Below are 15,071 nucleotides of genomic sequence, written 5' to 3'. Positions count from 1 at the left end.
CCTGTCTGAGATCCTGGAGGACTGCTGATGTCCCTTGTGGCTGGAATTGGGGCGTGGCAAGATCTGAAATTGCAGCGACAGGGGACAGGTTTTATGAACACTGAGTCACCTAAGCATAAGGAATTTAGAACTTACCTTAAAGGCTGTGGAAAGCCATTCAGAGATTAAGTGAGGGAGCAACAGGAAGATTTACGTATAATTTCTCTTCGGTTCTCCTGAGATAAAGAATAAGTGCAATTTTGGGTTCCAAAAATAAAGAATTGGGGAGTGAGGGGCATAGAATAGCCACTGAATGCTCTAAGTTTGTATGTGACCATTACCAAGGTATTTATCCCTGTATTATAATTTATGACACGTTTAGAGAATTCTTAGTGCAGTATTACTATAACTTAGATTTAGTTGGCATTTTAGGTACATCCAAAATCAGACTTTGCCCCCAAATTTTTATTATGAAAAAAATTCAAGCATGCAGGAAAGTTAAAAGAATCACACAGTGAACACATGACCCTCCATCTAGAGTCTACAGTTTTTACCACTTTGCTTTTATTTAACTCTGGCTTTCTTTTTCCTCTGAACCATGTAAAATTAAATTGTAAGTAGACATCAAGATATTTAAATACCTCAGCAGACATCTCTTTAAAAAATAAGGATATTCTCCTGTATAACCACACTACTATTACTGCAACTAACACAATTAACAGTACTTTCATAATGTCTTCCAGTGTCTAACCCGTATCCCAACTGCCCCAGTGGTGCTGAAAGTGTTATTTACAGCTGCCCTCCCCCAGTCGCGTATTTTCATATTTGATTATTTATAGCTGCCCTCCCCCAGCCCCCTCCCCCAGTCGCGTATTTTCATATTTGATTATGTCTTTTTGGTCTCAGTCTGTAGCTGCCTGCCCCCTCCTCAACCTCCAGTACATTTTTGAAGAGTCTAGGCCAATTGTTTCATAGAATGTCCTACAATCTGGAACTGCCTGGTGTCCATTTGATGTGTTCCTTAATCCTTTGTATTTTTTATAAACCGGAAGATCGGAACTCTTGATTAGATGTAGGTTAAAAGTTTTTGGCAGGAATACTCTTAAAGGTAATGTTACCTTGTTTTAATGTTAGCGATGCCCACTTTGATCTCTTGGTCAAGAATGCCGGTCGGCTCTCCCCATTGTAAACGTGTATTTTTGCCCTTAGCCATCAGGTGACCTGTGGGAAGTGTGTGTAATGTTCCAGAGTAGTCTCACGAGTTTTGACCGCAGTTGACACGCTACAGCATTCCCTCATGGAGTGGGTTGGCCCTCATGTTTCTGTGGACTTGGTGGGCCTTGCATTGCTGTAGCACGTGAGCGTCACTTAGCTGGAGAAAGAAGAGTTAACGTCTGCTCATCCTGGGTCAAGCGAAAGACAAAGCCGTTATTACAGATGACAGAAAATGAGTGCTCAGAAGACCCCTTTCTAGCACTACAGTTTGAGTTTGCTAAAGACAGACCATCTGGTCTGGAGGAAGGGCGTCATACCCACAGGGTGTTAAGGAAAGACCTTATTCTGCTGAATGTTTATGCCTCCGAGTCAAGGCATTTCCATGTGCTTTCTTTGATAATTTTTGACCTTCTGTAGAAACCACGGCTCTGATTCCATGTATTTGACAACTGGGGTGCTCATTTCAGCTAGAACGTTGCCTTCTGGAAACACTTAAATTCCCAAAGAGTAGATAACCCTATTAGTCTATTACAATCTTCTAGGCTAAAAATAATATGATTATCGTATATTATCCCCATGGGACATGGAGAATAATCTCCTTTCCAAAAGAGGATCAGGAGGGGGGACCAAAGGGCTGTCTGCGGGAAAATACTTTGGGGTCGTGGGCTTGATAGAACTTGCTCGGTCACGTTATGACTAGAAGCCCCAGAAGTTTTAGGATGATAAAAAATCATTTGGAGGTAGGCGAAAGTAGAATAATGGTTTGGTACTGGAGAAGGCAATGGCACCCCACTCCAGTGCTCTTGCCTGGAAAATCCCACGGATGGAGGAGCCTGGTAGGCTGCAGTCCATGGTGTCACGAAGAGTCGGACACAACTGAGCGACTTGACTTTCACCTTTCCCTTTTATGCATTGGAGAAGGAAATGGCAACCCACTCCAGTGTTCTTGCCTGGAGAATCTCAGGGACGGCGGAGCATGGTGGGCTGCTGTCTATGGGGTCGCACAGAGTCGGACACAACTGAAGCGACTTAGCAGCAGTAGCAGCAACTGGGAAGATTATTTGGGTCTGGAGCAGGAAAAAGGGGGGGATCCTTAATAAGGCAAAAGCTTGGTTCTGTTTTTGTGCGCCTCACCCCATATAAATGTACGATCATTGTTTACAAAAATGAAAGAAAAAGACCATGTCCCAAGGCAGCATTCATTCCTAGAGGCTGTTCCTAGACATTACATAGGTGCTGTGTGAAAAAGGCATTCTCAGTACTTCTGGAAACTTCATAATTTTGGATCAATTTGAACAGATTTGGTTACTGCAAGAATTTCTACCTTTATTCTGTTTATAACATTTCATAGATTTTACTTTTAAGGTTGTACAAGATTCTACCAGGTATATATATCTGTTCTTTAGTTGTTGCTTTTGAGTTTTTGAGTTTTCCAAGTTTTTGTTTTTAGGAATAACAGAATTAAAACCTTTGTGCGTAGAATGTCCTCGTATTTCAGATAATTGCCTTAAAATTGCTAGATCAGAGAATATGAGTATTTTTACGGCTTTTTGTTGAACTTGCAAATAGTTTTCCCAAAGGGTTATACTGATTTACACTCACACCAGCAAAGTTTGTCAGGTATCAGTTTCATTATGTCATCTCCTGGCTTAGAGAATCTTTCTTGTATGGTTGCAGAAAAACCAGTCTGCTTCTAACTTGAGAAAACAAGGCTCCTCCACCAAATGGCCACAGCAGCAAGCTGTGTGCTGAGCTGTAATTCATTAATTTAATAAACAGATAAGTGTCTCCTATTTATCAGACATTGTAGATGGAGAAGAAGTAAGACAGTCTGTACTGGTAAGGAATTTATAGCCTGCTGGAAGAGATAAGCTCACATTTATAGGGATCATGGTGAGAGTTTATATGTATCAGTTGGGAAAGAATCAAGACCACCCAAGACTAGTCTTGGGGGTGGGATGGTACCAGGAAAACGTACCATTAAAAGCGCCATTAAAAATGAAAAGCGCCATTAAAGCTTCTTTGTGTGAACAGGTGTCACCCAAGCGCATTCGTACAGAGGCCAGGCGTCAGTAGCCACAGGAGGCGCTCTGCTCTCTGGCCGGTGGGACTGAGGCCAGAGAGCCTTGTTCAGGCCCAGGAGGTGGGCAGAGTCAGGCTCCCACCCGGGACACGTCTACTCACTCTGCACATTTACCCCCAGGGCACGGCCACAGTCTGTGCAGGCAACCCAGTGCCAACGGCCCCAGAAAGGTCATTTTTGATCGTCTCTGAGACAAATTTGGACATCCTTGTTTGCTCAGCCTCTCCTGCATGTGTGTGTTTCTGGAGGTTGCTAACTCACCATGCTGTTGAGAATATGGGGGGAGGGACTTCCCTGGTGGTCCAGTGGTTAAGCATCTGCCTGCTAACACAGGGGACACGGGTTCGATCCCTGCTCTGGGAAGCATCCCCCGTGCTTCGGCACTAAGTGCATGTGTCACAACTACTGAGCCTGTGCTCCAGAGCCGTGAGCTGCAGCAAGGGGCGCTGTGGCCACGAGAAGCCCATGCCCCACGGCTCGAGTAGCTGCGCTAGTATAGTAGCAGGTCGCCACAACTAGAGAAAACTCGCAGCAACAAAGACCCAGCACAGCCGTAACATAAATAAATACTCTTTTTTTTTATTTTTTAAGAACTTAAAATTTTAGAAGAAAAATTGGGGGTGGGAAGCTGAAGTTAAGCGACCACCGTAGGCTACTCAGCTAGCTAATATCTCTCAGGCAGCACTTTCATTTCTAATCTCATGTACAGTTTAATAATTTAACAGATAACAGACTAACAGGTCAGTGGAAATGTTTACAGGGTATTTCAAAGCTGTTAATTTTTACCACTTGGACTTTTTTTTTTTTGAATAGCTGGGGATAATAATTAGAGAGGGTGGAAAACAAAACCTGTGTTTGATTTGGTGGTTTGTCTGCCTCAAGTGGGAACAACCGGGAAAGCAAAAAATTCGTCAAATGAAATTTTTCTCCTCAAATAACTGTTGGGATTCCTTATGGTTAATGTGTCTCATTGCCAGCCCCCCATTTTCTTTAAATACTTTATGTGTGAAAATTGTCACACAGTTGCTCCAGAACATTAAAATAGATGTGCCAAAGGGTGTAAATTTATTGTCAAAAAAAAAATTCCTTGTGTCTTAAAAAAACAGCTTTCTTTTCCTTCTTCAGTGCGTGTCACTGTACCCACAATTTTGGATCTTCATCTCTGTCTGTATAGTATGATTATCCAGCATTTTAAGTAGATCTGAAAAGCAGAAATTTGGGATTCATTCTTGAGCCTCAAACTGGTAACAACTTTAATAAAATGTTAGGGGATGTACCATACTATGCCATAATCAATGGTATCACCACTGAAGTGGAATATTGGAGGCGAGTCACTTATAAGAGTTTGACGTAAAGATTCAGATGGAAAGAATCAGTGAGCAAAGTGTGATGACAGCAGCGTCCCTGGGCGTCTAGAACCTGGGAGACAAGGGAACATATTTGCTAAAAACCTGGATTCTGGAGGCAAAGAGCTGTTGGGAAGTCTTGGCTCCAAATTGTCAAGTTACTTATCCACACCTCAGTCCCTCCATCTATGAAATGAGAGTAATAACCTATTTCTCCGTTTACTGTGAGGATGAGATGAGATAAGGCATGAAGCGTTTAGAAAGGCACTGGCACACAGACTCAAGACACGAATTGCTTTTTACAGGAATCCATCTCTTTATGAGCAGAATAAGTTGGCTCATTCTTCACAGAACACCTGTGTGTGGAGCAGTGGGCACTGACCGTCTGATCTGGGGGGGAGCAGTCAGTTTATTTTTCAGGTTCTGGTTTATCTCAGAAAATCGTGGTCCAGAAAGGCTGTGCGAGTTCTGCAGCTGATCTAGCATGACAGAAAGCAGACGTCAGCGCTCCCGCGACATCCTCAGTCCTTGTTTCCCCTTGATTTTTGTTGTGTCTCCTTTGGGTATTTTATGGACGGGGGCAGGAAGAGGGAGGGAGCGGCCTTCCTGACGTCAGCACTCCCGTGACATATTCAGTCCTTGTTTCCCCTTGATTTTTATTGTGTCTCCTTTGGGTATTTTATGGACGGGGGCAGGAAGAGAGATTGAGCGGCCTTCCTGTTTTCTTCTGTGTACTCCTTTTCTGCTCTGTTCCCTTTATATTCTCTCCCTTTCCCCATCCTTTATTTTGAAGTCACATGAATGTGAATGGGGTACAAGCCTTGGTTCATAGATCTGTTCCATTCTTTTCCTGGAATGTACTTGACCCTGTTAGAAATCACACATTGGGTGGGCTGTAGGAGGTGTTCAGAAGAAAGATGCCAGACGTGAGCCAATCCCCAGAAAACGCCTAGTCTGATGGGCCCACACTGGACACCAGACTCACCTTTGCGCCCCGCCCCCACGAGCTCTCCCCAGCTGTGTATCAGGAGTTGTTGTTCAGTCGTGTCTGACTCTGTGAGCCCGTGGACTGCAGCATGCCAGGCTCTGTCCTTCACTATCTCCTGGAGTTTGCGCAGATTCATGTACATTGAGTCAGTGATGCTCTCTACCATTTCATCTGCTCTCTGCTGCCTACTTCTCCTTTTGCCCTCAGTCTTTCCCAGCAGCAGGATCTTTCCCAATGAATCAGCTCTGCACATCAGGTGGCCAAAGTATTGGAGCCTCAGCATCAGTCCTTCCAGTGAATATTCAGGGTTGATTTCCTTTAAGATTGACTGGTTTGATCTCCTTGCAGTCCAAGGGGCTCTCAAGAGTCTTCTCCAGCACCACAGTTCCAAAGCATCAATTCTTTGGCACTCAGCCAAAGTGTCTTTATGGTCCAACTCTCACATCTGCACGTGACTACGGGAAAAATCATAGCTTTGACTAGATGGACCTTTGTCGGCAAACTGATGTGTCTGCTTTTTAATACGCTGTCTAAGTTTGTCATAGAGTTCATTCTAAGGAGCAAGCGTCTTTTAATTTTGTGGCTGCAGTCACCGTCCTCAGTGATTTTGGAGCCCAAGAGAATAAAATCTGTCACTGCTTCCACTTTTTCCCTGTTTTCCATGAAGCGATGGGACCAGTATCAGTAGTACTGGCTTTATATCCTGACGTCTTCCCTCCATCTGCCCACTTCAAGATTTGGCAGACAGAGGAATGATTCCTCCTGCTGCTTCATCTAGAGCGAAAATATATTTTTGGTGAGATTTGGCACCCAACTTGTAGTAACCAAATGGGACTCTGCGTACGGTGCCTTGTTCAGTTCTTCCAAAGCGGTTCCTCCTGTTAAGGAGCTGAGTTCTGTCTGCTGAAAAGCTCAGTCCTTGATTCAGAGCCGTGAGTTTGAGCAGGGAGTGTGTATTCGCTGGTTTTGACTGATTCCTACTAGTTGGCCCCCCTGAAATCTGATCCTGGACTATTTCTTCAATGCCAGGCCCCTAAGTACAGTGCCAAAGCCCTTTGTGATCCGCTCCCCTCTGCTTTCCTCTCCACCCCGCCTACCCCAGCCTCCTGTTTTTGCCATACGTACCCTTCATTCCTGCCATACCCAACTGCTTTTCGTTCCTCAGATGCCTCTTTCTCGCTGTGTGCCCCTGCATCTGTGCCCTTCCCTTCCCTGTTTCAGCGTTCTTTACTTCTAGATCATCTCCTAGAGGTCACCTCTCCTCGGGAGTGTTTTCTGACACCCCGCCACCCTCACGGTGTGAGCTATAGCTCCTCACCCGGGCTCCCTCACAGTGAGCACCGGTTGCAGTTTCCTTGTCTGGCTGTCACTCAAGATTCTGGCAAGGACTGCATCTTATTTATAATTACCATTCTTTTCACATAGTAGAGGGCGGTTCCTGGCACGTGGCAGGGGTATAATGTTTACCTGGTTTGCCTTTCATCTCTTTCTTCCTATAAAATATGTATGTGCCTAAAAGTTCACCGTATTTCTGTATCAGCATAAGACATACATGCATGTGCATGCACCTGCACACACATACGTACACGCTGTTGCTCTTTGCTTTTTTCCAGGTAACAATATATCCTAGAAATTAGTTCATGGGTTTTCCTCAATCCTTTTTTTTTTTTTTTTTTGGTAAATTTATCAAAGTGTAGCATACATATTAAATTGTGCACAAATAAATGAACAGCTTGATGACTTTTTCCAAAAGGAGTATACCTGTGAAACCAGTATCCAGGTCAGGAAATAAAAGGCGACCAGAAGCCCCCTCCCAAACCACCCCCCCAACACACCCCCACTCCTGCCCTAGATACCTCTTCCCAGGCTTCTGACACTACAGATTAGTCATGCCTCTTTCAGGCCCTGTGTACATAGAATTCATGTGTTGCATGAGAGACGCATCCGTGTGGTTGCATATAGTTGTAGTTGATCTCTTCTAGTGGCTGTGTCAGAGAAGGCAATGGCACCCCACTCCAGTACTCTTGCCTGGAAAATCCCATGGACGGAGGAGCCTGGTGGGCTGCAGTCCATGGGGTCACAAAGAGTCGGACACGACTGAGCGACTTCACTTTCACTTTTCACTTTCATGCATTGGAGAAGGAAATGGCAACCCACTCCAGTGTTCTTGCCTGGAGAATCCCAGGGATGGGGGAGCCTGGTGGGCTGGCGTCTCTGGGGTTGCACAGAGTCGGACACGACTGAAGTGACTTAGCAGCAGCAGCAGCAGTGCAGTGTGTTAAGGAGCATTACAAAACCAAGCAACTTAGCGGGGACCAAGCATAAGTGAAGTCTCTCAGTTGTGTCCGACTCTTGGCTATACAGTCCTTGAAATTCTGGGGCCAGATTACTGGAGTGGGTAGCCGTTCCCTTCTCCAGGGGATCTTCCCAACCCAGGGATCGAACCCAGGTCTCCCACATTGCAGGTAGATTCTTTACCAGCTGAGCCACCAGAGAAGCCTAAGAATACTGGGGTGGGTAGCCTATCCCTTCCCCAGGGGATCTTCCTGACCCAGGAATTGAAGCGGGGTCTCCTGCATTTTAGGCGGATTCTTTACCAGCTGAGCTACCAGGAGCGAGAGTACCAGAGAACATTTTTAGGGAAAATGTTATCTGTTTGGCAGCTCTGCTCGGTTGGTACAAAGGAATTGCTGAACTTTTCTTCGTGACCAGGTTCATGTAATGAAGCTGGTTAACTCAAAACATTTTAAGTTCCTCTCATAGTGGAGTAGAGAGCTAATCACAAGAGAAAAGCTTGAAATCCCATATCCATGCACAGCTGAGTTCAGAAGGCTCCACTGTTCGTTGTCCCAACTTAGATATTCATGTATTCAAGTACTTATTCTCCATCCTCTGTGTTCCAGACACACTGTTCCTGCCACCAGCGGCATAGATCCTGCCCTCACCGAGCTCACATTCTAGAGGGAGATAACACGACAGATTAAGAAAAGGTGTCATATGTTAAATAAAAGAATAAAGCCGGAAAGGAATGGGGGGTGCACACACACACGTGTTGGGTGTTGGCGTTAAGACACAGATTTTAAAGGGTAGTCAAGAAAAAGGGATGGCTTTCTTAATTCTGTTTACCTTACCCAGCCAGATGTAATGAACATTAACGATACACATTTAGGTTAAAATTATGAGCTTTTTAAGTATATAGACTCCAGTATATAGACTCTAATTGTGTCAATTCCTCTTGGGTTCATTGTGTCAATTTATTTTGCTTTTAAGCCGAAATGTCAGATTTCATTATCTAGTGAGGAATTTTTTATGAGTCAGAGTCATTTATTAACCTGTGTGTTCAAATGAGAACGGTGTTCCCTGACTCCTAAGGATGTGGAGGCCGCCTGGAATTCTGATGGAGGGAGGAGAGGATGCCTTTCCATTAGGGTGCCCACTGCTCTGCTCCCGGAAGCTCTCCAGTTAAAACCGTGGCCCAAGGCTGCCTCCATGGGCACCTGGATGGAAATTTCCGATTATGTAAACCTGAAAGGGGCTTATTTCTCTCAGCTGAGTTATGATCACAGGAGATACCTCAATCTAGAAGCGGGGGCAGGACAGTAATTACCGTTTCTCATGAAAGTGTAAAAAAGCTACAAGTAAGCCTGAATTTGTAGTAAATGTTATTTTAGCATGTATCACAGGGCAAGGGAGCTGCCCTGGGCAACGGTGGATTAGGTAATTCAGCATCTCTGTCGTAGGATTTCTTTGGCTCTGAGCTGTTGCATATTTGCATCTCCAAGAGGGGGCTCGAATTGTTGACAGCGCTTTGGTAACAGATGGCTCTGGGCCCATCAGACTGCACCTGGCTCACTGTCGGCATGGGCCACACACTCTTCGTCAAGTGTGGACCCCTGGGCTGAAATCCAGAGCAGCCCAGGACAGTGAGTGAAGTCATGGTGATTCCAGGAAGAGAGCGGGTAGGGTGGTTAACAGAGGAAGCGGGGCTGTTTAGCATGAAGTTACAGGTTAGGCGGGGTGGGTGTGAGCCTGGTTGACAGTGTCTGTTTTCCGATATCTGAAGGGTAGGAAAGGAACTTGACTCTTCCGTCAGAGGGCAGGATGAGAACCAGTGCTTAAAAGCGGCTGGAAAACATTTTGGACCCAACCCAAGGTGGAGTTTTTTCTGAAGATGGCTCTAATGTACAGACTGACTGCGTTCTCAGAAGACACAGTTTTTGGGTGGTGTGTCTGAGGAGGTATTGAAAAGTGTTCTTTAAAATCCCATCCAACCCTGAGTCTATGAATCTGTGATTATTTTCTTTGGCAAAAATTTGCTTCTCTGGCTTTTTTTTTTTCAGCCTTTTGCTAATTCCTGTGGAGAGTTTACAAAAAGCATCAATAATATGTGGTTTGTGTAATTTGTTAATTGAATGACAAGATGAACACATGAGACAGTTGTTAGCAAACTAAGACAAAATATAAACAAAAGGCACATTTTTGAATACCACAGAAATCCTAGAAGGGGAAGCCTGGAGAAGTAGCTACACTGGGGTTTGAAGGATTAATGAGATTTGCACGGCCACAGGGAGAGCAGAAGCATTGAGGATCAGCAGAAGCCCAGGCACGAAGGCCAGAGATGCAGAAGGCTTTTGAGGAGGAGCTGTGTGGGTATATCTGTAATTAAGAAAGATCCGCAGCTTTGTGTAGGAGATAAAGACTTGATTGCCATCTTCTTAAGAGCTATAGTTTAAGTCATGTGGGTGTGAAATCTCTGAAGGACAGGTGGCTAGAACACGGATGAGCAAGTTCTTAAGCTTAGCGGTTAGAGCATAGTTAGACCTGGTTCAGATCCATCCCTCAGTGACCTTGGAAAAGCAAGGTGGAGAAACTGAAGCCTAGAAGTCAACCCTGAGTCGGATAGTATTACTTGCCTCTTAGGTTATGAGGATTAAGTGAGATAAAGACTTAAGTGCTCAATATGTGTTACTCACTATTACTGATTATGTAGCTGAAGTTCCCTACCTAGAGCGGTGATTCTGGAAACGTGCTCCTCTGCCCAGCCACATGGGTGTCACCTGTGAGCTTGTTACAAGTGCAAGTTCATGGGCGCCACTCAGACTTAGGGAATTAGGGTCTGGGGGTGGGTGGGAGGTGTAGGAACCGGCTCTCCAGGCGATAGGCAGGGAAAGGTTTGAGAACAGCCCTAGGGGAATCGAACAGAACTAGATAGGGAGGGAGTTGTTGTTTTTCCCCCCTCATTTATTTATTTTTATATTGTATTGTTCTCTGCCATACATCAACATGGATCAGTCATAGGTTTAGAGTTTTTTAAAGAAGGGCTAACAATGGTATTCTTTACAGTGGAGAGGATAAAAAGCTCAGAGAAGATGAAATTTGGGGGAAAAGAGGTAGTGTGTATTTTTTGCAGTGCCTGACAGCTTTACACAGGTGTTCAATAAATATTTGTCTTTATATTATTGAAGACAGCTGGTTCAATAGTATGCTGGGGATGGAAGGAAGATTTGGTGTAATATGTATAATATACATAATATATAGCCTAAGTGATGAAAAAATATGTATTTACTGCAGAACCACATGAGAAATACGATACTGGATGAAGTTTAAATCTTAGATTTAACTGCCTGCCTACTGTGGCCAGGCAAGCTGCTCTCTGGTAAATAGAAAGTGAGGTGCTGCTCTTTGTTTGCTGAGGCTTCACAGCATTGTTCTTTCTTTGAGGATTTGAAGCTGTTCCTCCCCCCACTCTCCCACCCCCTGCCGCCCCGACCCGGGAAACTTTTTTATGCTACAAGAGAGTTAACACTGTGTCTGATCTCTCTGGCCACGCCAAGAGTTAAGCATGCCCTTGTCTTCCGGTCACTGCCAGGCCTCATGTGAAACTGCTCCCTCATTTCTGAACATTGACTTCTCTTGTTAATTATTCGACGGCTCTGGGTTTACCTTAGAGAAGATCAAAAGCTTTTAGATCCCGGTTACTGTGGGCCGCCTGGGGCTTTCCACATCCAGCGTTGTGCCGGATGACTTGTCCGTCCCCGCCCCCCATCGCCAGCACAAGCACCGACCACGTAGCTGGAAATAAATTGACTTCTAAGCTTCATCCACTTAGTCCTTATTTACTGCCCATTATGTGCAGGACGCTGTGATAATAATGAGACAGTGTCCACAAAACATGTCTTGCTGAAGAGCCAGGACCGCCTGAGGCCGTGTGGATTGAGTCTGGAGGAGAGGCCGGGGCTGTCTGTTGCGTACCTGCCTGGAGCCTGGTTGGAGGTCAGCCAAGTGTTCAGACGAGCCCTAGCACACGCCAGAGTCCAGACTTAGAAACATGCCGTCCCCTCAGCCCCTTTCACAGTGACTGGTGAGGGAAACGTGAATAAATTAGAATGGTTGGTGAAGAAGCTATGTTTATAAACCTTACAGTTTCTTTCAAATACATAGCATTTGAGATTGCAGACAGAGTGCAGGAATTATACTAGAGATGGGCTAATTTCATGCTGTAGAGAGACTTCAGGAAAACCCGAGGGGAGGTTGCTTTCCAAAGATGATGGTGATTGGGCAGTTAATCTGTTGAGTATATGTTTTTGTTTGTTTCGCCTTGTTTTTATTGAGCTGTAACTTGCATATAACATTCTTTTAGTTTCAGATGCACAACATGATGGTTGGATGTTTTTATGTATCATGAAGGAAATCTGTTTTAATTGACACCCAGATCAAGCCACTTGCTCCTTTTCCATTGCTGTGAACTTTGGGGCTGAGGCGGATGGATAGTGAGGACTGCTAGCATTTGCTAGCATTCTTTCATTATCTTCTCTCTCTCCAAATAGTGCAAAAAAAAAAAAAAAAAAAAGTAGCTGGAGCCTTCATCACTGCTTTTAAAAGATAGCCAGGACCAGACCTACATCTAAGTGATTCCAGAAGGCAGGGCAGTTGGTGGTTTCCTTTCTCTGAGGATAACCAGTGAGTCTGAGAATGTGAATTTAAAAAGAGCAGAGATCTTTTTCAGAATGTTTTAATTGATCCAAAAGGTCTTTCTGATCATATCAGGGCTAGAACACTGCTTGGGTATTTGAAGTTCAGGTAGAATATAATTTTTTAAAGCTGTCGAATATGGATAGATATTCCCCTAAGTCCTACTAGCTACCCAAGGAAGATCAGTGCCCTGAAAACTTAGAACCCAGTATGGAAAAGAGAAGTTATGGCCTTGTAGAACCTTAGCGCCTAAAGACGTTTCAGAAAGAAAAGGGGGAAAAGGAAAGAAACTCAGAGTAATGCAGTTTTTTGGTGTGTTTTCTGTTACTGACTGCTTCTGAATTAACCCCCTTTCTGTCCCCTTCTGTTTCCACAGTGAACACCTACCTCTTCATGATGCAGGCCCAAGGCATCCTCATCCGGGACAACATGCGGACCATTGGCGCGCAGGTGTACGAGCAGGTGGTCCGGAGCGCCTACGCCAAGAGGAACAGCAGTGTGAATGACTCAGGTGTGTTTCAGTAAAGGGGGTCTGCTCAGAATGTCTCCTCCCAGAAGAGGGACATGTGTGTCAAATAATTCTCTTCGATGGAAAAAACGTGCATTGTGGAGGAGGGGAAGGTTTGACTGAGTCTTAGGTTATCATCAAAAGAAGCTCTTGCCAAAGGAGTCCTTGTTTGTTCTGTGGACAGTATGTTAAGGGTGACCGGTTGACTCCACTTTCACTTCGTGAAGAGTATCTTTCAAGAGCCCCCTTTTTGTGTAGTTGCCCTAAGTAGGCAGATTAAGCATGTATCTTTAGGGCACCAGAAAGGCAGGAGCACCAAAAATATTTAGAAAATAATTTGATTTCAAAAAATATATCCATACAGCCTGTGAGGAAAAATAGGTTGGTTGGACTTGACCTGCACATATTTTATGGGTTAGCATCGTGGGGTTCGTTGGTTGGACTTAACCTGCAGTTATCTTACGGGTTAGCGTTGTGGGGTTCGTTGGTTGGACTTGACCTGCAGTTATCTTACGGGTTAGCGCTGCGGGGTTTGTTGGTTGGACTTGACCTGCAGTTATTTTACGGGTTAGCGCTGTGGGGTTCGTTGGTTTTGTTTTCGCGCTCCATGTGGTGCTGGTGTGCCCACGGTGCTTTCACAGCTAGTCTGGTCCTGGCGGCCACACAGGAAGAATTGCACCATCTCGTCCCTTCCTTCAGATGCTCCTCGAACTTGGCCAGCCCAGTAGGCCCGGTTCACCTTGTTGTGTCTAAATGCTTTAGTTGAAACTTAACAAACTTCCATTTCGTAATCATCAGGCAGTCTGGGACAGGTTCCACAAATTATAAAAGTGACTTCAGGAAGAGAAATTGAATGGATCACCTAGTTTGCCTTCCTTGGTCAGGTGTAATTTTCACCTGGTGGTTGAATGCCAGTTGCATGCCCGTGTTTGGTGGTCAGACTCATTTAGCTTTGAAGAAGGCTTTCCAGATTGTTCAGCTTAGCAGCAGTGACAGACCCCAGACTGAACATTTCCGCCTCAGTTTTTGGAACTTGGACCTGTAGCTTTTATTATCTTTTAAGTGCTAATTATGTAACGAGAGAAAAAGAACACCAAGGTTAGATGGCTTGCCTAACATTATATTGTTAGAACTTGAACCTGAATTGTAGGTTTGACTTTAGCTATTTTTTACAAAAGACTATACATAGCAAGTTCTTTTTGAGAGAAAGCTGTCTTTTTTTATGTCTTTTTAACTCTTCCAAAAATTGAACAGAGGAAGTATTTCCAGATGGTTAAATGGGTCTTCGTGAAGCATCTCCAATCTCCAGCCAGGGATGGTTTTTATTTAGAAAATGGATTTTGAAATTTCAGTTTACTTCGAATTCATGATTTACCTCTTATTTCTTTAACTGAGGACTAATGTGCTTTCCCTGCGGCTTCTTACTGATCTCACTCAAGCCTAGAATTATAAAACACATACATTTTTCAAAACACTTTGCTCCAACTCAACCCTTTGTTCCTCTCTAGTAAGTTCTAAGATTATCCGGAACTCACTGAAGAATGTGTAATTGCTTTGCAAATGTTGCAAATGAGAATTCTGTGGTGTTGGGATCTCAAGAGGAAGCACTGCCTCTGAAAGGGAAGTTCAGTCCTGAGAACTGACCACGTCCTAATGTATCAGTCTGCCCTGCTGGCCGGTTTAGCAGTGACCAAGCACCACAGATTAGTAAACTGATAAGCTTCGATACTTCCTTTCTTCTGGCGTGCATGCTGAAAGTCGCTTTAGAGATGTCCGACTCTTTGCAACCCCACGGACTCTAGCCCATCAGGCTCCTCTGCCCATGGGGATTCTCCAGGCAAGGATACTGGAGTGGGTTGCCATGCCCTCCTTCAGGGGGTCTTCCCAACCCAGGGATCCAACCTGTGGTTCTTAGGTCTCCTACGCTGGCAGGTGGGTTCTTTACCACTAACCACCACCTGGGAAGCCCTTCTTTCTTCT

At 44.7% G+C, this 15,071-nt stretch overlaps 1 protein-coding gene across 2 annotated transcripts in view; it reads left to right on the top strand.

Annotated features, from left to right (window-relative positions):
* B4GALT5 (beta-1,4-galactosyltransferase 5) overlaps positions 1–15,071 on the top strand; it is a 100,264-nt gene that overhangs the window by 64,483 nt on the left and 20,710 nt on the right. For both annotated transcript variants that reach the window (XM_070801863.1, XM_070801862.1), the window contains exon 2: positions 12,960–13,094. In XM_070801863.1, the coding sequence (XP_070657964.1) occupies positions 12,960–13,094 (135 nt within the window). The remainder of the gene's footprint in view (positions 1–12,959; positions 13,095–15,071) is intronic.

The sequence above is a fragment of the Bos indicus genome, chromosome 13 (genome assembly GCF_029378745.1).
Source record: "Bos indicus isolate NIAB-ARS_2022 breed Sahiwal x Tharparkar chromosome 13, NIAB-ARS_B.indTharparkar_mat_pri_1.0, whole genome shotgun sequence".
Classification (NCBI taxonomy): Eukaryota; Metazoa; Chordata; class Mammalia; order Artiodactyla; family Bovidae; genus Bos; species Bos indicus.
Note: the sequence above shows the minus strand (reverse complement) of the source record. Positions and strands in the feature narration are given on the sequence as shown.